We start from the raw sequence: 26,752 nt of genomic DNA, 5'->3' as shown, positions 1-26,752 counted from the left end.
AACTGATAACTGGCAGTTGAAGGCATTCTTTACTGTAGTTTATTCACATTAAAAAATTGAACAGTCAAGCGGCTGTGTCTACCATATACTGACTATTCACTGCTTTCTTTTGCATAATTCAATTCACAAAACAGTAGGAGTTCTTGTAAAATGCTGATTAGAATTAGTGAAGGGAAAAAAACTTCGATTGAGAGCAGTGCCAAATCTCTTTATTTTTAAACATATGTTTTTAACAAAGGTAATTGAAAAGAAATTTTGAGATAGGTTTGTTCACAGTTTTATAGCTGAAAACTTAAACTAATCGAAATAGGTATGAAGAATATAAATTAAATTATTATTATTTTTTTATTCTACAGACATACACTTTTGCATTCAAACCCAATTTGAGTGGAGTTGATGGTATAAAAGTCATTATTTTTAAATCAATCACTGCATATCCTGCACTAGTTATATTTCCAAAATATAATATGGCAATACAATGTGTGAGAAATAATAAAGGTGGAAAACATCTTGTTCACATTGGATACATCCTTTGGTGTGGACAAGGGTTCCAAGTAATTCAGATATCCGGAATAGCGATGGTCACGAGCATCCCGGATAATTGGTTCTCTACTGCAGTGTTCCCCAACATATGTGTGTATATATATGTATATCTATATTGATCCGCGGATTGGTACCAGTCCGTGGATCAAATGGTACCGGGCAGCCCATTTCATTGAAACTGAATTTAAATTCCTAGGTTTATCCATAAATTAAAAATATCTGTGTTCCATTAAAATTTTATTTATTTAAAAAAGGGGGACATTAACCAAAACAAAGCAACAGAATAAACTGGATGTAAGCAACACACTTCGGCTGTCATTGTCTCCGATTACCCCCAGATGGAACTGTCTCATTGCAAAGAAAGCTCAGGGTTCTCATTGATTTGACGTTCTAGTAAGTTAAAATGTTAAATCACTTTATATTTTTTTTTCGGTGTAACAGTATTTTATTTTGAAATCATGTTTAAATAAAATTAAATCGAAATTAATAAATCAAAATAATCAAAAATATAGACCATCAACACCCCCCCCCCCAGCGGGCCGCTGCAAAATTATCAAACGTTGACAGGTCCGTGGTGATAAAAAGGTTGGGGAACACTGCTCTACTGTACTAAAATGACCAATATATTGGTTAAATATTCTGCTCCTTCAACTTTGTAGGCCTAAAAATACTAAACTCTAATTAATCAATTTCTAAGTTAATGCTACATGTATGTTTTCATTGTTTGTTTGTTTTTTAAATACTATAAAATAATTTTTTTGCAAAATAACAACGAAAGTCATTCACTATTTTTACAGATCTTTATTTTTGGTTGAGAGGGGAACGGAAAATTTTTATGCACGTTTATATGGCAGGAAGATAATGTATGTATATATATATTTTCATTATATTAAAACAAAAAAATTTTTGGATAGAAAATTGAGCATGATTATATTTCACAGTTTTAAAAAAATATAAACTTAAAATGAACTAGATTTATCTGAGCAATTAGGAACATTTTAAAAAAGTGATTAAAAAGTTAATATTACTCAGAAATGAATTTTTTTTTATATTTAAATTTATTTTATATATATATATACACACACACACACATATGTATATCTACACACATATATATATTAATGTTGCCATCAAAGAATGCTTAAGTAATGTTTAAAATATTAATCACTTAATATGGTTAATTTCATTTTCAAATATTTATGAAAATGTATATTAATAAGCATATTTATGAACTTAAAGAATGAATAATTATTATTTCAAAATTCTTAACATACCTGTTTATATATGACATCACGAGGGATAAGAATGTTTCCGCTTAATATAGCGTTCACTCTGTCATTCAATGTATTGCAACTAAGTGGAGTGACTATATAAAGCAAATGTTGTTCTTCATCAACAGCTCGCACAAAACCTTTAAAATAAGAGAACCAATTAAAACAGTGAGTATAAGAATGAATAAATACCTATTTAAATATGCAGAAGACCAATCATTTGAACAATTACTATAAAATGCTTCAAATCTAGCAATATTATTGCCAACAATTTATAAACAGACTTCTTTCTTTAAAAAGACTATAAAAGCATAACTCATTATAATTATATTTATTTAACTGAGATAAATCATTTTGCGAATAAGGAACAATAATTTGATTTTTAAAGTAAAACAATTATTTGAAAAAATGCTCTATGTTACAATCTTAAAATTTACAATAGAATTTTTTTTTTACTATAGTTAGTGTTTATTAACTATGTATCTATAACAACTCTCTTCTATCCCTGAACTATAGGGCATACGGGTATAATGCAGAGAAAAAAAAACTTCCCTGAATAACTAAATGATCTAATAATTAGGTACTAGGACTCAATGATAATGATTCAAAAGAGTGCCATCAAATATGCAAAATAATTAGTATAGACCATATTTTAAATTACAAAATCAAATACAATACTTTCTCAGAAAAAAAATTATTTTTTTTTCGCTGGATTTGAATTTCTGATAAGTTGTCAAGTCCAGGGAGTGGTCCAAAGTTTGAAGCCCTCAATGTTAATTTTGCCTTTTGTGCATTTCGTCATATTTTAGATGAATTTTTTTAGCAAATCAAAACATTTTTACACACAATTATAAAATTAACTTAACGATAAATTTATGCAAAAAATAAGCTCGAATAATAATTTATTCGACTATTTTTCGATTATTTAAAAATAATCCAAAGAATTGTGAATTGAAAGTTATACAATTTTTTACATCATTTTAAAGAATGTTTTATATGCCAAAATTTAAATAAAATCATTGGAATAGTATTTCTCTGGAACTATTCGACCAATTTCATACAATTTTCTTTATCAGTATATAAAATTACATTAAAATGAAGCAAAAAATTGTCTACCTGGCTTGTGTGTTCGTCTAAAAATCGCCAAATCTAAGATTTTTTGAGGAATTTTTTTTTCCTTAAATGACAATGCTGAGTAAAACACTTTCTGAGATATGGAATTTTTATAAGAAATAATTGTAATAGATGTAAGAATTCTATAATTTGAATCGAAATAACTGATTACAATTTCTGACAATTCAAAGAGTGATCATTCTTCAGATATACTGAAGAATTTTACAGTTTTTGTAAAAACATATGATTTTTCCTATCTATTCCTTAACATTTAGTGCAAAAATCATATTTCCCAACAATTCCTGACCAGTGGAACCTTGGATCAAGGTTATACACATAAACGTTCCTAAATCTTCAAACTATTTGTTAAATGGTTTAAAGTAGCTTACCATAGCCTAAGCAGTCATTGTCAGGCTCCTCTTCTAAAGTAAGAGGATAATCAGGACTTGTAGGAGTCAATATCTAAATAAAATTTGAAAGAGAAAAGAAAATTATACAAGGCATACAAATGATAATCAGAAACATCTAATATTTAAATTTATCCTCAGAAACAAAGTAAAGAATGCTGGTTTATTCAAAACTCTCGAAAAAACTTTTTTCGTTTACTTATTAAATAGAGGAGAAGAGATTAATGTAAAATAATTTAATATATATAATTTTTCGATTGTTTAAAAATAAACAAACACGTAAATAATTTGCGAAAATAAATAAATGCATACATAAAAATCCAAACACTTGAATTTTTCTTCATATTTTTTTTATTCTAATCAAATTAAAAAAATAAAATTAAGATAATTTTTTGGTAATCAAACACGTACCAAAACTTTACCAAAAGTTGTAAGAACAATGTATTAAAAAATTGTAAACATGTAATCATAAAGATTATATTTAAAACTTAAAATATTGATGAAATAATTGTACTTTAGAAGAGTTAATGATAGAAGTAATATTAAATAAATAAATAAAAAATTAGCGAATTAATAACTTTATTCAAATAATAGTTTTATTTGAGAAAATCAACCTTGATTAATTGTTAAACACCAATAAAAGAAATAAATGTATTATGGAATAAACACTCACACAAGATTCTTTAACATGACAGAGAGCCACAACACTGGCATTAAGAGCCTCATAATATCTGTTATGCATCAATCTTTTGTTGAAATTATAAACTGCAATGTTGTCCCAACAAATGCTGAAATAAAGAAGAATTATTAGACACTAACAATTTATTGATAGAAACCTATGCTTCTTCTACCAGACAGAATTTTTTTTAAAAATTAACTTACAGGTAAAAGTTACACATTCTAATGTAACTTTTTTAAAAGTAAATAAATGAACAAAATATAACAAATAATAATAAGAGTAGACTGTTCAATATCTCAGAAATATAGCGCCAACTTGGCATCTTTGTCTCAGCATCCTCGCCACCGTTTGTTGTAACCCTAATCAGTTGAAAATTAGTTGTTGATCTTACAGCATGAGCGTGCTCGTAGCACCAATCATAATAAAAATCTTTAATACAGTCCATTCTATTTTAATCATTTGTTAACAAACGAACCAGCATAGAAATCAATCAATTGGTATCGAACATAGACTTTTACTAATAAATAACTTTAATTATGAAAAGTGGCAGCATTTTGCAGCGATGTCTGAAGCTCAATTGCACATTAAAATTTTTAGCAACAGGCCGCAAAAATCTGTTTTTGTCATTCACCGCAATGATTGGTCACTTATTCCCATTACACGAGCCAACTTTCTTATGGAAACTGCCTCTGCCAGATTGAAATTGCTTTTTGATAATCTTACGACGGTCGGAAGAGTTCAACATATGTTTCCATCCAATTCCAGAATGTCAACCATCACTGCAAAGCTTTTTGAAACAGCAGATTGCATCAGACACTGTTGGCTAAGGCTCATTAAGGGAAAAAAAATTACAAAAAACAAAAACACATGTACAAAATTTACATACCAGGCAGGTCTGAATTCATTCAGGGTATGTGGTTGTAAAAAATAAGTTTGACACTGGCCAATATATGATAAGAGTGCCCAATCTCTCAAATCTTGAGGACGATTGTCGCCCCTAAAATAACAAAAGTAGAATAATATTAATACTAAGAGTATTGTTGTAATCAGTAAAGAGACGCAACTTCAAATAAATATTATAAATAACTTTTTTTTAATATTATTGCAACCATTTGCTACAGCATATAAAATCATAGCAGAACAAAAGAATTCAAAGTGAAATTAAATTAAATATAAAACAGTGAAAAATAAAAATTTATTATTTTTAATTTGCTGTTTAAATTTATTTTTCAAAAAATTAGAGGAAAAATTCCTGTATTAGTTTTTTTTCCAATTTATATTTTAAAATTAAGTCATAAATTCAACTGGTTTCCTTTAAACCTTGATATTATAAATCAAGTGCACTAAGCACATCAAGCGTAAGGACAAAAGAGTTAATATAAATTTCCCCTCTATATAATTACTAAGTTTTATGAAATAATGTACTTATTATAAACATGGAAAAGAAACAAATGAGTGTATTTCAAACTTAGATAACAAAATAAGTTTCTTCATTCAGGGAATGCTTTACATCTTCTTAACATTCAAACAATTTTGAAAACTTTTCATAACCTATACAGTAAACTATACTATCGTGACATTAACAAAAAGATGAAAAGTCACTATACCAATAATCATACATTTTTTCTAAATGTATTAAAAACTTTAAAAAAAGATGGCATGTTAAAGGTAAAAAAAAAAAAATGAATCAAACTATCTATTATTAATCCTTATTAAATCCCACTAGTTGTCTGACAATAGGGGTGACCATAAGCAGAATGTATGATGGGAATCTTTTCCCTTGTTGGGTCATCCTAGGCCACAGCTAAAACTAGCAGGTGAAATTTGAAAGGAGTCAGTTTTCTATCTTATGGTGTTCAACGCCACTTTGCAAATAGAAATCATAAAATCTCCCATCAGTCATGATTGAACTGGCCTAGCCTATTGGCTAGACCAGTGGTCGGCAAACTTATTAGCCAAAGAGCCAAATATGAACATTACAGCAATTTTTTTAAAAAATTGGGAGCCAAATCTGCTTGTTTAGTAAACTTTTATTACATTAAATAAGTAGTACACTAAATAAAACTAAATTTCATACTTAATAAATATTTATTAATGCGAACAATGTGCTTGCATCTCCTTGGAAAGTTTGAGTAAATCGGTTTGTATGTTGTTGTTTTTAATTTTAGGCATGATTCCAAGTTCTCATCAATAAGACGACTTGTAAGTTTACTCTTGATAATGTTCATGCTTGAAAACGATTGTTCGCATATACATGTAGAACCGAAAAGGGAAAGAACAGCAACGGCGAGCTTTTTCAGCTGGTCGTGAGAGTCAGAAATACTATTCCAAGCGTTGAAAATGATCATGTCTTCCTTCTCCAGGTCATTCAAAGCAGACCACTTGTGTTGTGAACTAAGATCAAATTTTTTATTCTCCAATATTTCCAATTCAACACAAAGACTTTCGAATTTAGAGCGCCATATATCTTTGTTTTCTAAATCCAGCTGTTGTATTTCAAAGCTACCAATGTCAATTTCAAAAGGGGAAAATTTCAACTCGGTTATCATAGCATTAAGAGGATTTTTGACAAATGCTAAAGTTGCTCTGATGTTTTTAAATTCCTGAAACCTGCTGAGAAATGCTTCCCTCATATTTAAAATTATTGTTTTGAAATGGTGTTTATCAATAGAGGAATTATTTTCTTGGCGATGCTTCAGCTGGCTCGGAAAGTGAAACAATGTTTCCCTTTCGAAATCCTGAGCAAAAATGGATAATTTGTTTTCGAATGTTATTACTTCTTCTAACATCGAAAAAATTAAGTTTCCTTAGTATAAATAGAAAAATAGAAGTTATAGAAAAATTGATTACAAATTTTGTACCGGAACCACAAACATACATAGCAGGTGTAATAAAATTGTATAAAAATACCTGTAAGATCTGCAGCTAGATTGAAAAATACAACAACTTTTTAATAAGACAGGACAACGGCAGACACGGTAGATAAGACAAAAAGTGTTCACACTGCAACTGCTGGTCTGTGATGCCAATTTGTACCCCCACTACTTTAGAAAAAGTATGCGCGCACATGCTTGTGGTACCTTTGTATCACACCGGAGTAAGCCGAAAACGTACGAACAATTTCAGCCGGTTGCTTGTACACGGTTTGTGTTTACGTTTACGAAAATTAATAAAATTAAATTCGATGTTCGTCACGTATTTTTACAACAATATAAAATTTTAATTACCTATCTATCTTTTAACTTTAACAAAGAATTATGCATGTTCTCGATTTATAGAAGAAGTTAAATTTATCAAAATAAGAAGTAATTTTTTTCTAACCAAGTTTTTTTTTAAATGAAAATATTATTGCGCCTTCCGTGGATATTTATACCAGAGCCGCACTTAAGGAGCCAAAGAGCCACATGCGGCTCTGGAGCCGCACTTTGCCGACCACTGGGCTAGACCAATGGTTCCTGAATAGTGTTCCACAGTACCCTATTTCTCTGTGACAAGGGTTCCAAGAATTTAAATCTTTAAAATCAATAATTATTTTTGAAAACTGTAATTATATTAAAATATGTATTAAGTGTTATTATAAAGTAAAATTCCAGTAAAAAAAAAAAAAAGAAGCAAAATGTATGATAAATTTTATTAGTATTTCTTGTCAAACTTTTCAATTCAATATTAAATGTCCCAATTCAAGAATAATGAATACTATTTCCCTGATAACCATTCTCAAAGTTTACAACAGTTCTGTTATAAAAATCATTGAGCTTGTAGTGTATATCTAACACTACAAAAATACACTTCCAATTCCCTAGCATATAAGACATGTTAACTCGATTCTATGTTGGGGTACCCTTTCATAGATGAAGGCTGACATTATCGATAATTACTCTCCCCACAAGCTTATTTTTTTTTCAGTAAATGTTTTCCGCTAAAACAAATTCAAAACCAGACTTAATGCAACTCCAGTCCAGAATTATTCAACTGTTTGACATAAAACCTATTATTTTAAGAGTTTTATTAATAAAACGATTGTTGAAAAAAATTTCCTTTCTAAATTTTATTTTATTCTGTAATGGATGGTGAACGGCTAATCCAAATTTGAGTTTACGAATGGTTAACTCCGTAGCCTTGCAATTTTGTACCCAATCCAGAGGAAAAGGGAACTCCTAGATCAACTATTGGGACAAACTAGCCTTGTGAAGAAATTTTTAATGAAATTATCCCGCTTTTGCGTTTTCGGGAGTGGAGAACCACGAAAACCAGGCAGGTTTAGCTCGACAGTAATGGAATTTTAACTCATATTCCGTCTAACACTGAGGATATTTTAAGTCAGTACTGTGTGAGTCAGGAGAAAAATTCTTATTGACCAGCCAAAGTTAGGATTTGAACCTTGGTCAACTTATTGGGAGGTAATTGCACGAACCCTGCCAATGCTCTTCAAAATAATTAGCAGTCCTTCTTTTGTCATTATGTATAACAGCTGCTAATAAATTTTATTCATATATTTGAAACCCGCGCAAAAAATGTTTGATCATTTTGGGTTCAGCATTTGTAAAAAATTGGGAACCACAGGGTTAGACCAGTTAGAGTAACAACAACATTATTAATTAATTGTGAAAATTGTATTTTCTAGCTCAATATTATTTACTGTGTGCTTTTTTTTATTTATTTCCATCATCCTAATTTGACATAGCTTTAAATGTTTCATGTTCTATTCAGTTATTCCAATACTAGATTTAATAAATATCCTTGCAATATTCATGATAATAGTAAAGTTACCTGAAACTACACCACATTATACACTGTTATGTACGCATCTCACAATTTTGGCTTCGTAGGATACTTAAAATGAATGATTTTTTTACAAAAGTACATATTCTCTTATTGCAGAAGCAATAAAAAATTGAAAAATAAATCAAGAAAAGCCTTTAAAAAATTAAAACCATTTTTAAATTTTCAGAAATTAAAAAAAACAAAAACAAAAAAAAAACATTTTCTTTTATTTGCACCATAGCAACAAATATTCCATAAAATTAAGGATCAGCAAAAAATAAGTTTGATTGAAAATCTCTTTTTTAAAATTATTAGAATCGAAAACTTAGATTTTTCATGATGGTGAAAAGTTTGCAACGTCATGGTTTGACTGTAGATGGATCATTTTCAATTTATGAGAAACATAGGAAAATAAATGTATTTACTGTATTTTACTTACATTTAAGCACTTCAATGTTAAGAAGAAAATTTACATCTACTCCATAGCACATTGAATTTCTGAACCAAAAGACTATTTTAATCTAGTAAATATCTGCCAACAAGCAGTGTAGTTAGCAATTAAACCAATTTAAAAAAAAAGCTCTGATTTGTAAATTAGTTAAAATAGCAAACTAATGTAATGTTAATAGCAAACTTTTTAATGATAAACAAACATAACTTCCTTTTCTTCTACTAATTTTGAGGGTCTACAAAATCTTTCAACAAAAAATAAGCACCCTTTAAGCGCTTTTCAAGCACTCAAAAATCTTTTTAAGCACTTTGAAAAATATCATAATTAGACAGAGTTGGCAAGTTTTTGACAACTGATGGTTTTATCCGGTTTTATTTACAGTGACGAAGAAGATGGCGCGTCACAAATGATGAAATTAAACAGAGAAATGAAATTGTCTATCACCAATAGAGAAAAAAAAACTGTCAATGTTTAGTTGGTCCCCGTAATCAGCAAAAATTCGAGAGATTTCTCGATTCCAATGCAAAGGGCGGAAAATGAAGTCTGAAATTGAAAATCTCTTGCAAAATGCAGCAGGGTTGCACATGAGAGTCAAAACTCCTTACCACTGAATCCAGCTCAGTGTACACAAGTGTGGACCTGCAAGTATTTCATCAAACATGTAAAACAAATGGTGTTTTCATACACTACAGACTGGCGGTACGCCAAAATAGATTGGGGTTGAATTAATTGTGAAAACGTTGATTAGGACAATGTCTTTTTGCTATATTTGTAGCAAAAATCAACATGGTAAAGAAAAATATCACATTTCGGAAAAGGGAAAATTAAGCACTTTTTAAAAACACCCAATGAAAAAAGCACCTTTAAGGGCTTCTAAAAACGAAAATAAGCACCTTTAAGCACTTTTTAAAAACGCTACGCACCCTGTACAAATTTTCTGCATTGCAGCAATAGAGGACTGGATATAAAACTTAGTTTTACACACAAAAATCGAGTTATTAAGTGAACTTTTTAAAATTTATTTACACATGAAAAGGAAATGCATCCACACTTCTAGAATGGTATACAAACTGTAGTGGCATTTTAGAATTTTGCTAAAGCTTTTCCTGAATTTAGCTTTTAGGCTAAGGAACTTTTGAATCCAGCTGTAATTCTTATCTTAGATCTAAGCTTATTGGAGAGCAGAGGCTCTGACTCATATACATATATATACACACACACTAAAATATAAAAACAGAGGTTTTAAATGGAAAGATAATTACTGCTTAGTGGAAGTTGCTGCATCTCTTTCAAAGCCAACAGAACATCTGAGTAACCTTCCTTCTAAAGTCATTTCTAGATCACTCAAAGAAGAACTCAGTTCAATTTCAACCACAGGCAATAAAGTTTTCTTGATGTGTTCATGAATTAAATTACCAACACCTACAATAAGCATAAAACAATTAATCAACCTCAGTATTGATTTACATTTTTAAAGAAAAAGATCATAAGAAAAATATTTTTGTTTATTCTTAGTTTAGATTTAAAAAAAAAAAAAAAAACAATCAAGGATAATGTTGGAACAGCAGGATGAGTCATTTTGACCTAAAATCAATTTCTGTTTAGTTTTTCTCTAGAAGTATTTTTTTTTTTTTTTTTTTTTTTTTTTTTTTTTTTTTTTTTTTTTTTTTTTTTTTTTTTTTTNTTTTGATATGGTATTTTCCTGCGTATAAGTGAACCTTCTATTCAAACCAGATGGAAGATTTTGCATGCACTTGTTGTATAAGTTAATCTTTTAATTCACACTTGCTGACAAAGAGATAGCTAGAATTTTTCTTTCTTTTTTTCCTACGAAATGAAAATACTACACTTTTTGGGGAAGAGTGAAATTCACTTCAGAGGAGTAAAAAATAATTACATTTTAAATTACAGAAACTGACTTTTTCGATAAACTATTATATAAAAATAAATAAATTCTTTCAATTTCATAAAAATTAAAATAATTTTTTTTATTTTAGCACTTCCTATGATTTTACAACATTATTAAATTTAAAACTAGAAATATTTCCATTCTGTTAATTAAATTCTGGCCCTTGCTTTGATAGTCATGCTATTATTTTTAATCATTTGTCAATCGATTTCCTTTATAAGTTTTATTCCGCTTAGGATTATAATTCCTCTTCTACATTAAGTTTTTTTGCAAGGGTATTGCTACAGCAGACTCTTGATGTAGTGGGAAACAGAGAAAAAAAATTCAAGAAAAAATTTCAAGAATGCAGCTTTTTAAACTTTTTTTAATTATTATTTAAAATGCAAAACGCAAATTAATTCACAGCGTGAGAACATACCTGACTAGTTTTTAAAAAAATTATTTCTGATTTTCAATCTGCGCAACATGCTTGTAGAGGAGTTAAAAATGTCTCTGCATGTCGAAAAACAAAGTTTGAACCAATTACGATGATGTGTCTTACTCTGGCACAGTCGACACATAGGTGTGAGAAATTTGTGATTTCTCACACCTATAGTACCAACTCAATTGAACTAAGGTTTGTTCTTAAGAGTTTGATTTTTATCACATAAAAGTTTTAAATGTGTTATAATTGCAATATTTTTTATGTCTTTTATCTTATTGATCAAACAAAACTTATAGGCTACATTGGGTTAAAAATTAACAATGATCAAGGAATGCCAAGTTTGACTCAGGCCACTATAATATAAATTAGCAGCAATTTTTCTGTTTAATGTTTAAGTCTGTGTTTTTGTCACAAAACAGTATATTTCCTCACAATTGTAATTTTATAACTAAACTCACTTAATTAAAAAAAAATCTAATTGGGACACTTAAATGGTCAGTGAAAATGTGCATGGTATAGAGTAGTAGTATTTTGGTCTAGTGAAAATGTGCACGGTATAGACAAGTAGTATCTTGGTCTAGTGAAAATGTGCATGGCATAGAGTAGTAAAATATTCGTATAGTGAAAATGTGTATGGTATAGACTAGTAGTATTTCGATCTAGCGAAAATGTGCGAGGTAAAGACTAGTAGTATTTTGGTCTAGTAAAAGTTAACATGGTATAGACTAGCAATATTTTGGTCTAGTGAAAACAGGGTTCATACAGAGATCAGAAGAAGAAATCAAGGGAGTATCCAAGGAGTCCAAAATTTTAAGGACTTATCAAAAATTAAAAAGCAGTTATAAAGAACTCGTAAAAATGTATAGTTTGCATATTTTTTTCTAGCCCTTTTGAAATAAATTTTGACCTAGTCAAACTTCACATCTATACAACACAATAATCTAAGGAGTTTCTAAGGACTAATTTAGAAATCTAAGTAGTTCCAAGTACTCCTTGGAGACTTTTTTATTTCCTAGGAGTATAAGGAGTCTGTACGCACCCTGTGAAAATGTTCATGATATAGACTAGTAATATTTTGGTCTAGTGAAAATGTGCATAGTATAGACTACTAAAGTAACTGGTCCTTTGGACAAGTGACTAAATTTTCTTAATTTTTACCTTTGCTATGCGTCATTCGCTATGCTACTGGAAAAAAAAAGTAGAGTTCAAATGTAGTGCTAATAAAGTCCCCCAAATTCTTATTGTAATTTAGGGGTTAAAAAAGTCAAACAATACATCGGAATATTCAGTATGAGATTAAGTTGAAACATTTGGATCTGTAGCAATGGATTGCCTTAAATAAACCCAAAATTGCACACAGGATAGAACTGAATATTTCACTGATTTTTTTTCAGAATAGGAAATTGTTTTGGTCTTCATTATTATTATTATTTTAAATAGAGTTTGCATAAATAAAAGTTTCAAGTTCTGGATTAATTAGATGCCATTGTAAGTGCTTATAAGTAAAACATTGGCAAGAGCAAAGTAAGAGAAAATATCAAAAATGTTAAATTAAAGAAAGAAAAAATCTAAATTCGACTGCTTTGATTTCTATTAATTAGGAACGTTTTAAAAATTTAAATACTTGCAATTAGCCAAGGACCCATAATAACTATTGATAACTAGGGCTTTCTGATGAAAATTCAATTCACTGATAAATCAATATAAAATTATTTACGAGTAAGAAAATGCCCTTTTACTAAAAATTAATTACTTAAAAGTTTTTTTTTTATAACGTAATATGTGAATAGTTAGGATCTACTACAGTGAGGAAAAGTGTTATTCTCTCAGTGTAGAAACAAAAGTAGTAATACTTGTTACAATCACCAAAGCTAATGTATAGTTTTTGGGGAAAATTCTTCAGGCTAATTATGTAGTTTTTTTTAGCTAATTTTTGATTAGCAGACAGAGAGAGGGATGCACATTGTGTATACATCTATACATAATACTAATAATAAACAATAAGATTGTAGATTTGATTTTATAAAAATATACGCATTTTTAAAAAGTTGACAATATCATTCCCTAATGCCACCCTTGTGTTAAAAATAAGAATGCATTTCAATAATAAAAAAATACATTGATGTGTTATGTATGTGAAATTATTGATGCATATATATAAGCTTGTTTAGAATTTTTAAATAATTCTATTTCTTCAGAAGGTGATTATTTTGTTTAACAAAACCAAATACGATGACTGAGTATTAATTAGTTTAATGATAAATACTTGGTTTTATCTACCTTATGGATAAAACAATGATTAAAACTATGATTCAAATTTTCCTTAACTGATTGATAAAATTTATTCTACTTTAGCAACATTTATATTTATAGCCTATTAAATTTATAGCTTATTTAGATAACTAAAGAAAAGATTAAATAACTTATAAAGATAAAGTTACATTAAAATAATTTTCTTCTTCTTACCCAGCACAGCCGGTTACCGGCCAAGGCAGTCCCATTTAGTTTAATCTATCTAGATCTTTTAGATACTATATTTCTCCATCTATTAACTCCCAAGCGCTTAATTCACTTCTCTAGTCTATCTAATTATCTTGTTCCAGCTCTTCCTCACTTTCTTTACATTGAAATAATAACTCTAATTATTAGCAACTTTTGAAATAGTAATTACTAACATTCCAAGAAAAACATTGTAGAAATGATCGTCAGTGGAACTTACATTCTGAATAACAATAAAATTAAAAACACTTATATCATTCAACTAAAGAAGGGACAATATATAAAGCTAAACAACACGCAAAGAGTTAAAATAATGTATATAAACAAACCTACTATATAATTTCAGCTCTAAACATAGAAAATTGCAAACTAAATTAGATATAGATATATAAATAGATATAAACAAGTTGATTTACTAGTTGAAATTTTTTTAACAAGTCCATGTTTCCTTCTTTAATTCAGTGTTTCGACACCAAAAAAGGTTCTTCATTACAGAACCAAAACTTTGTATCGATGATATGTGTGCACTTTTTAAGTTGCATAGCTTTATACTTACAAAAAATTCAAAACAAACTTACCTGTCAGCCACCCTATAGTATTCACTACTAAGATTTTATCAGGAAAATGAGAGTTGAAAGTTTTTATCATCCTGGTAATGCTTCTCATGTGCATTGGAGGTGAAGTTTCAGGAGTGATAGTGCCAGTAAATATCATTCTGTAAAGAATCAGATTTCATCTATAGATACGAATTTTGAATAGGAGACATGCTACTCTTCTGTGGGTTTGCAAAATTTCCCTTTTTTTTTAATTTCTGCAAAAAGACTAAATTTTCAATCTTAAAATTTGATAGTTTTAACATCTATAAAAAGTAGATAAGTGGTTGTAGTACCTTATCTACTACTCAGTTTGTTATTTTATTTCAGAATGATTAAAAGCTTTTTAACCCTATAGTAAAAGTCTCTGTAATGATCTGCAACACCATGAAAAAACTCTTGAGATTTATCTGCAATGTATTAACTCATTTTCGTCTGAAAGGCAAAAATATATCTCTAGTACCCGCCTTTGTGTGGCATAAATTCTGCGACAGAACTTTCGAATGCATTTTAAAAGGGTAAATTGGGGGTCATATATTTATTTAGTACCAAGATGAAATTAAATCTTTTAAGAATAATTTTAATTTAATTAAGAATTCCATATTTAGAAAATTTTAAAATGATAATCTGAGGACTTGTTTGCAACTGTTTTTTTTTACATTATTCAACTGCATTTATATGAGAGAACTGCTTGATTAAAAAATATAAATGAGAATGCTCATTAAATTTGAATCGATTGAAATTTTCCTAAATAAAAGCTTAACGATTATATGCAGCTTTTAGTATCAAAAATGAAAGTTAGAGCAAAATAGGTTTATGAATTAAATAGCAGAAAGAGTTAAAAAATAGAAAAATAACATTAAATAAAAAACAATGATGCTTAGAATTATGCATCATCTACTATATTGTTTAAGTAATATTTCAATTAAATGTTTGCTAATTTCTAACAAATAATTGACACATTTTATGTTTACAATTGCAGCTTACTTGATGAGCATAAGATATTCTTATAGTGTTCTTTGAATAGTACCAGCAGTAGTCTAAATTAAAGTAAATTGCTTCGGCTTGAAATTTAAATTAATAAAAATTCTTAAATCACAGAAGTTTAAAAGATAATTCGCTCTAGAAATGTTTTTTCTTTCATTTTTTGAAAGAACACCATAATTTCTAAAGAACATGATAAAGAGATTTAATATTCTAATAAAATATGATTGTGAGTAGTGATTTTGTCAGGGATTCAGATATTTAGAACAGGATGAAATTGGGAGGGGGATTTCATTTTAAAAATTAGATTTTTCGGCGACCTAAATCCATGACTTTCCATGATTTTGTTTAAAAAATAGTAAAAATCATGACAAATTTTGTTCAATACTGAAATTCATGACTTTCCAGATTAGCAGAAACCATTCTAAGACATAATGAAAATTTTATGTACTATTGATAATTTTTGTTTCATTTTGTGGGTATTTATACATATTTCGGTGTACCTATTTAATACAAAATTAGTTTTCAAACTAAAATTATTGATCATTTTTACTTCTATAGTATACAACATTAAATAAATAATTTTTTTTAATATATACTGAATGCAATTAGTTTATAAATATTTTAAACTTAATTATTTTGGTAATCCAATGTTGATCATGTAAAAATTAAATTGAAACAATAAAATAAACAGTGACAAATAAGTTCTCATACACTCTAAAATTTTTATTACAGTAATGCAAAATAAATCATGTGTTCTCCCTAAGCATTTTTAGAAGGGCGGCTTGCCCTTTGATGCGCCATTTTCATAAAAATAAGCAGCCATCCTTTAAAAACACTGCCTTTTTTTCATATTCCAAAAAATAGTAATAATAATAAAAAAAAATTTGTTGTTTGAATAATTACACACTTATAAATTTCTATTTTTTTTCGGAGGAGGTATATTAACATATTTTTTAAGCGATTTTAAATTTTAAAATTATTTTTTAAATAAATACCTTTTCTTTTTTTAAAGAAATGCACCTTTAAATGTTCACTTCTCATAATTTTCAATTTAGATTATAGAAAAACGCTTTTAAATTGTTTATCAATTAATCACTTTTTTCAGTTCACTTCTTTTAAAAAGAAATTTGGGCACAGTGATTGTCTTTAAGCACGCCTTTAGTTATTTTTTATAAACTACAAATTATTCTCTTATTTTGATAAGGAGTGAAAATTACTTTTTGAAATACACACATAAAATAGTATAGGAGGACAATTTAAAATTGTTGAGGATCAAATTCAGTTACTACATAATAATTACATATTTTGATAAATTTTAAGAGTGAAAAGTGAGTGCCTTTTAAAACTCAAAGCATGCATCTCCATGAAGAAGCACCCTGCCCTTTTTCATTCCTAGAGAGAACTCTGCAGTAGCTAATATATAACTTACTCTAAATCGTCTGAAAGGAATTAGGACTACACTTATATAATTTTTCAATGTGCTTTAAAAGTTATATGAGAAATTTTTAGTCACAGTGTAAAATACAAATTGATTGATACATACTTTACAGGCTTTTTTATATGAGAGTAAGCAGGACCTGAAATAATAAAAAGATAAATATAAAATGTAATTATTAGTTATGAAACTTACATTAAACAAGTGGGAAAATTATTCAAATTCTATAATTTAATATTGTTTTCAATATATTAAAGTATAAATAAACATTGATTCATATTTTTTATAAGACACAAGCAAAATATGAGAAAATTAAACAAATTAGTAATTTTTGGGATAGACTAACTTCTATATATATAAATTCAATTAAACTATTTTTATTTTTACTGATTAAGGTCTGCAGTCCCATGCAATTTTTAATGCATGGACAGTCTTTTTTTGAGAGGGACAGCTCTCAAAATTTCTCACAAGAAAAAATAATTTTTTTTTATTTTTATTTGCTAAATGTCTGTAAATTGATTAATTTTTTTAAAATTTCTTAGGCTTATTTTAATTTAGGTAAATTTAAATAGATGATGGTACTAGAAACTTTGTTTTATTTGTCCGAAATATTTGGGAAAGATTTTCTGATTTTTAATTATACGCCACTGTCACCTGCACTAATGTCGTGCATGTAATTACATACACAATCTGAAATACCTACAGGTCCATTTCAATGACATATTCCATATTTAAACAAGCATAAGAAACTTCAATATTTTGATCATATTAAAAAAAATATTTAGATAACTTTCAAGAGGTATTGCTAAAGCATCATCTTAAAAGGCAATATCAAAAAATGTGTAAGTCATTGTGACATAACAGTTATGCCTATGAATTTAATATTTTATGCGGTCCCCATCCACCGCATAAAATAAAATTTAGGTAGTATATTGTACAAAGTTGTTTATTATATGTAAGATATGATAAAATGTTCGAAATTTTTTTTGTGCGATTTCTTTTATGCGGTCCTTATATATCGCACAAAAACAGGTTTTAAAGTACATTTTTTTCAATGTTTTTAACTGAATATTTTTAATGGAAATAAATAGCTTGAAGTTTTCCCACATTAATTAAAACTCAAAAAAGGAAAATAACAAAAAAACTGAAACATTTTATTTACTTTTTAAATCATAACATACAATAAAATGGTTCAAAACATTAGAAAAAAATAGATTAATTTTCTGAAATAATTCAGGCAGAAATTTCCAAAGAACACATTCCATATTTTTCAGTTAAAATTATTGTTCAGTTAAAATTAAATTTAATAAAATAAAACTTAATTTATTTGAATAAAAGAGATTTGAATCTTGAATGAAAAGATTTGAGACATTTTGAATAATTGTGTTCACAGTATAACCAAATTTTTCATTAACAAATGAAGAATTAGAGCTGCGTACACATTGGTTTAATTTTACTCTTTGTATATATTCATTATGTATGATTTGTTTTCTTTTATTTTAAATTGAAAATTTGTAAGAAAATTTTTTATATTGTGAAAAAACAACGAGTTTTGTACATTGATTTACTTTTTATTTGCAATTATAATACTTAACAAACAAAATTTGTTTTTTCAATGACAACATAAGCAATTTTTAGGCAGATTATTTGAAGACTTACTTTAAATTAAAACAATTTTCTAACAGTAAAAAAAAAAAAAAAAAATCATTTAATTCTTTTAAATAGGATAATCGAATTACCAAATAAAGGCTGTGTTACTTTCACTAAACTGATACCACCAGGAGGGGTGAATTCTGATTGACCAGGATCAGTATCTAAGTAATATACTTCTGGATATCTAAAAAAATAACAAATAGTTTCTATATAATAATTTATATTACTATTATAACACAAAAAATAGCAATTCACAGAAATAGGAGAGGTTACACATGTTTTTAAAATGTCATGTAACTAACACCTTTTGAAAACAACGAAAGAGTGTCTAAAAATTATCAGTTAAAATAAATATCAATGCCATGGCTACTGTACTTATTGTCAATGTATAATTCTATATGTTTTTTATAAAATAGAAGATGATCCTCAGTTTTGACCGCAACACATGCTTAAATGTTTGAACATAAAGAACATAGTCAGAAAATTTTAACAACATCAAAAGAGTCAAATATTTTCCCTTGCCTAATTCTTAAGAAATAGAAAAAAAAACTGGCTTTTAATACATATATTTTTTTAATGTTCAATTTTTTTTTCTTTTAAAAATTTGCCTTAAGAATTTTGGAACACAAATACCCTTGAAATACCAATTCAATCCTTAACTGCTACACAAACCACAAGCCTTTTCTAGCCATTCTTGATTTTTGCAAGGACAGACCAACTAGACTCCAAAAATTATACAGCTAGGATTATACATAAGTTATTTTACCCAGAATGGTTTAAATTAAAATATCGCAATAAATTAAAAATTTGTAGTTAAAAAATACATTTTAAAAAGAAAATTTTTCTTTAAAAAAGATTTGGATAAAGTTGAATGAAACGAGTGCGTCCCGCAAGAAAATAAAAGAATACCAGAAAAAGAATCAGGTCTCTGAATATAGTAAGAATGAAGTTTGAAGGACCTTAAATCAAAATCATTGCCATTATGTCATTGATTGATTATTTTAACAGTAAGATTTAAAACTTTACTTCACTTATTTTAATTTTGGGAAATAGAATATTGTATTTACCATTCAGTAAACCTACTGGTTAGTGGAATCACCCACTTATTGTCATCAAACTTCAAAGAACAGAAACATTTATTTATGATAGTATAGAAAATTCTTTGGCTATCAGACTCACGATTACTGGATATTAGAATCAAAACTCTTTGATCTCTTGTGGGAATTTGTTAAAGTAAAATAGAGCCATTAAGTGGTATGCGAATTATTTTCGAAAAAAAAAAACTGTTCATTCTTACAAGTTGTATTCTCAAGTTATCAGGTCCTATTTAACCTTTACTGAAATTACTAATTAATAAGGAGATAGCATCTGTAAGATTGCAAAATTGTCATCACTCACAAGAGTGAGAGGAAAAAGGGTATTTGTAACAAAAATAAGAAATGCTCCCTTTGTTTAACTTTCTGTTAAATAATGAAAATTTTCTTTTCATTAAGAATAAAAAAAATCTTTGAGAAGGAATTTTTTCATCAAGCAATCAATAAAAAGGACACTTTAAACATGGTTACATTAACATTAAAATTGAATTAAAATGATTTTATTTGAGTAAGATTTCTAATTGCTACTTCCAAGACTTGCTAGTAGGCAAGGATGATATTTCTGTCCCTCGCAACAACCCAGTAGATCTAGCCATACTGAGGGATGCAGATAACCCCCCACCTTCAATCGATGAAGTGATAATGGCTATTAAAAGACTCAGAAACAACAGATCGGCTGGTCCCGATTGTATCCCATCTGAGCTTCTTAAAACCGGCGAACCCCAGTTTATTGATGCTATCCATAAACTCCTAATTGAAATCTGGGACACTGAGAATATATCCATTGAATGGGAAGAAGGTTCCACCTGCCCTATTTTTAAAAAAGGACACCAACTTGAATGTCCTAACTACAGAGGTATAACATTCCTCAATACGGCATATAAAATCTTCTCCAATATTCCTTTCAAAAGGCTCCAGCCTTTTGCTGATAAAGCGGTCGGAAATTACCAATGTGGATTCAGGCCTCAAAGGTCTACCATTGACCAAATTCATACTCTAAGACAGATCCTTGAAAAAACTAAGGAGTTCAACATCAGGACTTATCACCTATTTATAGACTTCAAAGCTGCCTACGACAGTATTAAAAGAGATAAATTACTTGAAGCGATGAACGAGTTCGGAATCCCTACAAAACTCGTAAGTCTCACCCGTGCCACTATCAACAATGTGAGATGCAGGATTAAAATCCAAAGCCATCTATCTGAACCTTTCATTACCGAAAGAGGCCTGCGCCAGGGAGACTCTCTTGCTTGTCTGCTTTTTAACCTGGCATTGGAGAAATGCATTCGGGATAGCGGATTAAACCGAGGAGGATCTATTTGGAACAGATCTCTCCAAATCCTCGCTTATGCGGACGACATTGATATCATTGGAAGATCAGAACGGGCTGTTAAAGATGCCTTTCAAGCCCTTGAGGCCTCTGCTATAAATATGGGCCTTTCCATTAACGAAGACANAATTCATACTCTAAGACAGATCCTTGAAAAAACTAAGGAGTTCAATATCAGGACTTATCACCTATTTATAGACTTCAAAGCCGCCTACGACAGTATTAAAAGAGATAAATTACTTGAAGCGATGAACGAGTTCGGAATCCCTACAAAACTCGTAAGTCTCACCCGTGCCACTATCAACAATGTGAGATGCAGGATTAAAATCCAAAGCCATCTATCTGAACCTTTCATTACCGAAAGAGGCCTGCGTCAGGGCCTGCGGATTAAACCGAGGAGGATCTATTTGGAACAGATCTCTCCAAATCCTCGCTTATGCGAACGACATTGATATCATAGGAAGATCAGAACGGGCTGTTAAAGATGCCTTTCAAGCCCTTGAAGCCTCTGCTATAAATATGGGCCTTTCCATTAACGAAGACAAGACCAAATTCACGGAGTTTTCAAGCTCAACTGTAAACTATAGTGAACTTTTGCAGATAAACGGACATTCCTTTGAAAAGGTTAAAGAATTTAAGTATCTTGGTACAATTATCAATGACCAAAACAAACTGAAATCTGAAATTGACAATAGAATCAATATAGCCAACAAATGTTTTTTTGGACTAAAAAGCCAACTAAGATTGAATTTTAATAGCCGAAAAACAAAACTAAAATTATATAAGACACTCATTCTGCCTGTCTTGCTACACGGAAACGAAACCTGGACTTTAAACCTTGACGTCCAACGCCCGATAGAAACGTTTGAAAGAAAGATACTTAGAACTATCTTTGGTGCCATACCAGAGGGGGGATGTTGGCGAGCATGGTACAATTTTGAACTTTATGGGCTCTATAAACATCCTCAAATTATGCAGATAATCCGAAGCAACCGACTAAGATGGCTCGGCCATATATGGAGAGGCTCTGAAGATAGCCCTGTAAAAATTGCCACCTTCAAGAACCCTCAGGGGTCCTGCTCTAGAGGTAGACCACCTACTCGATGGCTTAACGACACCGAAAATGATCTCAAAGTCCTAAAACTTAAGAACTGGAGGGGAGTTGCCATGGACAGAGTGAGCTGGAGAAGGCGTGCTGTTGAGGCAGCCAAGGCCTGCAAAGGACTGTTGCGCTCCTGAAGAAGAAGAAGATTTCTAATTAAATTGACATAGATTTACTATGATGAATCCTATTGCACTATGATGAATCCTATTGCACTATGATGAATCCTACTTACACTTGCATTACCTTAAAAAAAAAAAAAAATGAGATTTCAACTTATTAGTGAACTCTGTTGTTTCTGGAATTAAAACCTTCATGTATCATAGCACAAAGTATTTTACTTTATTTATGAAAATTTATTATAATTAAAACACTCTCCAATCTATTACCAATAATTTAGGAAGAATCAATATTGTGATTAATATTATTACTTCCACCTGGACCTTCAAAACATCCTGGTTCGTGCAGGTTAATACTTTTTAATACACAATAAAAAAATAAATTTTTTCCCCACAAATTTATTATTTTATGCTATGATACATTTTCTAATAAGTGGTTGTTATAAAGGAAATCTATATATTTGGAAATTTTAATCACGTATATATCTTGTTATAATGAACAGCAAGATAGAAATTATCTATTAATATTAATAAGATACTAGACATAGACACAATTGAAACACATAGATAACCATGTAACATTACTAATAAATAAAAAATTTTTTATTATTAAATAAGTTCACATGCTAATATTTATAGATTGATATTTAATTAAATTAATTCACTAATAAGTCAACTGATTAGATAAGCTGATTCCTTAAAAACTATGCTTAAAAAATTAAGCAGTATGGTAAAAGTGGGAAAAAGCTATTAATTATAAATTGAAATTCACTGACCTGTTTAAAAAACTGTTGACTAAATACCTCAACATAGTTGACTTTCCGGCCTTTCTTGGGCCAGAAATAAGTATACGAAACCCAGTAACTTTTTTAAAGTCAGGCTCATTCCTTAAGTCATCTTCTGATTCTTCAGAATCTGTTGGTGTTAGTCTGCTCTCTCCAGGTTTTCGTCGGTCTTTATTATAAGAAAAATATTATAATAATCAATGCATATGTTTAAATATATATTTATATACTTATTTGTTATCACTAATTATTTAAACAAAAATAAATAAATGCAGAAGTATAATAAAAATAAAAACAAGCATAAATTCGTCAAATAATTGAAAGAAAGCTAGGTAGCTGTATACCCATAAGCAGAATATTTTCAAATGTTCTGCAACAGGACTTATTAATTTATACAAATGTTCTGGAAGCTATTCACAACAAAAAAAGTCAACTTTACATTAAAATACTATATTTTCATTTATTAAAATACACAGATACACAGCATTAATTTTTAAACCAAGGCAATCATTCTTGATTTGTTACTTTTTCAATCACTTTTAATGTACAAAATTTTGTTAATGACGATGATGAATTATTAATAAAATGCCTATATAAGAAAGTCTGAACATTAAAATAAGGGCTGCCTTATAAATCTTTCGAAGGGACAAGTGCCCAGATGGTGCACCATTTGCAAACACAAATATTTGATGCTCTGTTCCAACAACTTCTTCATCTTTATCACACTTCATAGAGTTGGAGATCGTTCCGTAAGACTACCGGAGGCAGGTGGGTGTGGGAGGGGGTTCACAAAAAAATGCTCTCACTTATTCAAGATACAAATTGTTCTGCAGGACTTCGTTTGTTTTGCGACGTACGTCACAGTTTTAGGCACTTTCTGCTTCTGGGGTTGTATAATCCTGGCAACCCACTTCTCCAACACTGTGTCAATTCATTTTGCTGACATCCGAATTTAATTTTACATAAGTTATTGATTATGAAGAAATAAACAAAATGAAAACAAAACTTTACAGAAGCTAAGATGAAAAAAAAAATCCATATTTAAATCACATATATCTTTTCATCTATACAAATTAATGAAAAACTTCCATAAGACAAACAGATTTTTCCACTACCATATATAAATGAATTTAGCAAGGTTTGCATAGTTCTGGTAGCATTGCAATACAAGGTAATCCAATATTAGCAAAGGCAATGTTTTGGTGACTTTTTTCATATTTGACGAAAATGGTCAACAGAATATAATTTCAGAATATCATTTTCTTAGAAAGCTTTAAATTCTTATACACTATTCATTACAATTTCATTTAAGTCCATTATCCGTTTATAAAAATATGCAACAAATGCACAAGAAGGAAGTAAATTTAAATTTTAGTAATTTTGTTAATTGTAAATTAAGCTAATAGTTAATAAATTTTATAGAAAAGAATGCTCTTAAAATATGCCTTAAATTATATGTCAAAAATAAACATTAAATAACATAATTCATTTAAAAAACATTTAAACAATTTTACAATTTATATAAATTACATAAAACAAGCTCAAATATTAAAAATATAATTTTTTTTTCTAGGATTAAATAAATAAACACTTACTAATTCTTAAAAGATGCTTATGGATTGTGGAAAATATTTCTTCATATTCAGATCCAAATTCAAGTATGTTTTCCTGTTTTTCTGTAAAACCTGTAAACTTTGTTTTTAATTCTTCATTATTTAGCTTCTTCTTCTTTTTTTTCTCAAAAGATGTTGCACAAGGAGAATAAACTTGCAGGAACTGTAAAGGTGAAGATAAAATAATACTTTGCAGTATAAAAACAGTGCTGGAGTAATTCATGTTCTTCTTGATGTAGTCTTTTATATGACTGGCTGGTACACCAAGCAAATAGTGTGACAATTTATTTCGAACATTATCCTCCTCAGTACACGCTGTTTCGTCATCACAAGAATGACTTGTAACAGATAAGATACCAGTTTGCTTTTGTGAAAACACAATAATTGGCTTGTTCACCTTAAGTTTATAACCTTGAATAGAGGCTTTGCCAGCAATGAGAGTTACCTTCAAATAGCCAACTATGGGCACAGATGATGGATGATCCATGAAGATGATTTCAAGATTTTTGAGATAATATCCAAGAACTCTAAATACAAACAAAATTGTAAACATTTTATTAATTAATTTAATTAATTTTTTTTACAGGATTCATTTTAGGCATAAAAGAAACAAAGGAAATTAAACAGGGTGCTTAGCTAAATTATTCAACAAAAAATAAGCACCTTTTAAGCACTCAAAAACTTTTTTTAAGCACTTTAAAAAATATCATAATTAGGCAGGGTTGGAAAGTTTTGACAATCTTTTATCTTGTTTTAACCTTCATGTCAAAAAAACCCCTTTGGCATTGTTTTTGACAATTGTCAAAAATCATGAAATTTTGAATCATGTAAAACGAATGGCGTTTTCATATGCTACGGACAGACTATACCCCAAAATAGATTGGGGTGGAATTAATTATGAAAATGCTGAATAAAACAATGTGAACTGTGTCTTTTTGCATAATTCGAAGCGAAAATCAACATAGTAAAGGAAAAATCTTATTTTGAAAAAAGGAAAATTATGCACTTTTAAAAAACACCCAATGAAAAAAGCACCTTCAAGGGCTTTTAAACAACGAAAATTGTAATAAGCACCTTTAAGCACTTTTAAAAACGCTACACACCCTGCTAAAGGAAAAGGGAATGTCTCGCAAGAAACTCAGGCATTTTGATAAATTCACACATACTTCCGTCTTTTAAATTTAGCATGTCATAGAAAAAGATTCTACTAAAGTAAAAAAAGTGAATAAAAATAGAAAAATCAAATGTTTTAAGGAAATATGTTTAAATCCAAAATGGTGACTTTCAGAAAAGCAATTGTCAAAACAACGTGAATTTACGATAAAATTGCTGCAATATCAAAGAGTTAATTACCAAAATAGGCTACTTGAGCATCATAAATTTTTTTTTGCTGTAACATGAAATAGGAATGGCCAAAAAAATATCAATAACTGTGACAACTACAATCAAATTGGCACGATTAGACAATGTACTTTTTAAAATGGGATGTCCAACCTGAATTAAAATGCATAAGAGAAAGTTTTCTTTTTATCAAAAGTGCAAACAGGACAGTTTGGGCCAGGATAGCCTGGTTGGTAGGGCACTGGGCCCATGTCCAAGAGGTCGTCGGTTCGATCCCCACCGGCCGAAGACTCCCTGTGCAGTAAATGGTGACTCATTCATGTCAAATATGACGAGTCACAAAGTCCTCCATGTTCCCATAACAAATCATACCTCTGGGCGTTGATTATGAAAATATGTATATATATATATATACAGCACAGTTTACCCTTAAATGCAACAAACAAACTTAATTTTTTTTTCCAACAGCACCATGATTCACTCAGAAACAGAAAGATTTTGCAAAAAATGTGCCTAATCCTGAAATACTTTGCATCAAACACGAATTGAATAAAATAAAATTACTAACATTTATAAAGATCCTTAGACTATTTATCAATTTTAAAATTTAAATAGTAAGTTGAAATCTTTTTAAACCCAA

At 29.2% G+C, this 26,752-nt stretch overlaps 1 protein-coding gene across 1 annotated transcript in view; it reads right to left on the bottom strand.

Moving 5' to 3' along the window:
- LOC107442084 (polynucleotide 5'-hydroxyl-kinase NOL9) overlaps nucleotides 1–26,752 on the bottom strand; it is a 33,483-nt gene that overhangs the window by 1,541 nt on the left and 5,190 nt on the right. Inside the window, exons 4-13 of the mRNA XM_016055553.3 lie at nucleotides 24,754–25,298; nucleotides 23,150–23,327; nucleotides 18,815–18,912; nucleotides 17,184–17,217; nucleotides 14,639–14,775; nucleotides 10,491–10,650; nucleotides 4,900–5,010; nucleotides 4,008–4,122; nucleotides 3,317–3,389; nucleotides 1,818–1,954 (exon numbers count right to left, since the gene is read on the bottom strand). Of these exons, the coding sequence (XP_015911039.2) occupies nucleotides 1,818–1,954; nucleotides 3,317–3,389; nucleotides 4,008–4,122; nucleotides 4,900–5,010; nucleotides 10,491–10,650; nucleotides 14,639–14,775; nucleotides 17,184–17,217; nucleotides 18,815–18,912; nucleotides 23,150–23,327; nucleotides 24,754–25,298 (1,588 nt within the window). The remainder of the gene's footprint in view (nucleotides 1–1,817; nucleotides 1,955–3,316; nucleotides 3,390–4,007; nucleotides 4,123–4,899; nucleotides 5,011–10,490; nucleotides 10,651–14,638; nucleotides 14,776–17,183; nucleotides 17,218–18,814; nucleotides 18,913–23,149; nucleotides 23,328–24,753; nucleotides 25,299–26,752) is intronic.

The sequence above is a fragment of the Parasteatoda tepidariorum genome, chromosome 4 (genome assembly GCF_043381705.1).
Source record: "Parasteatoda tepidariorum isolate YZ-2023 chromosome 4, CAS_Ptep_4.0, whole genome shotgun sequence".
In the NCBI taxonomy this organism is placed as follows: domain Eukaryota; kingdom Metazoa; phylum Arthropoda; class Arachnida; order Araneae; family Theridiidae; genus Parasteatoda; species Parasteatoda tepidariorum.
Note: the sequence above shows the minus strand (reverse complement) of the source record. Positions and strands in the feature narration are given on the sequence as shown.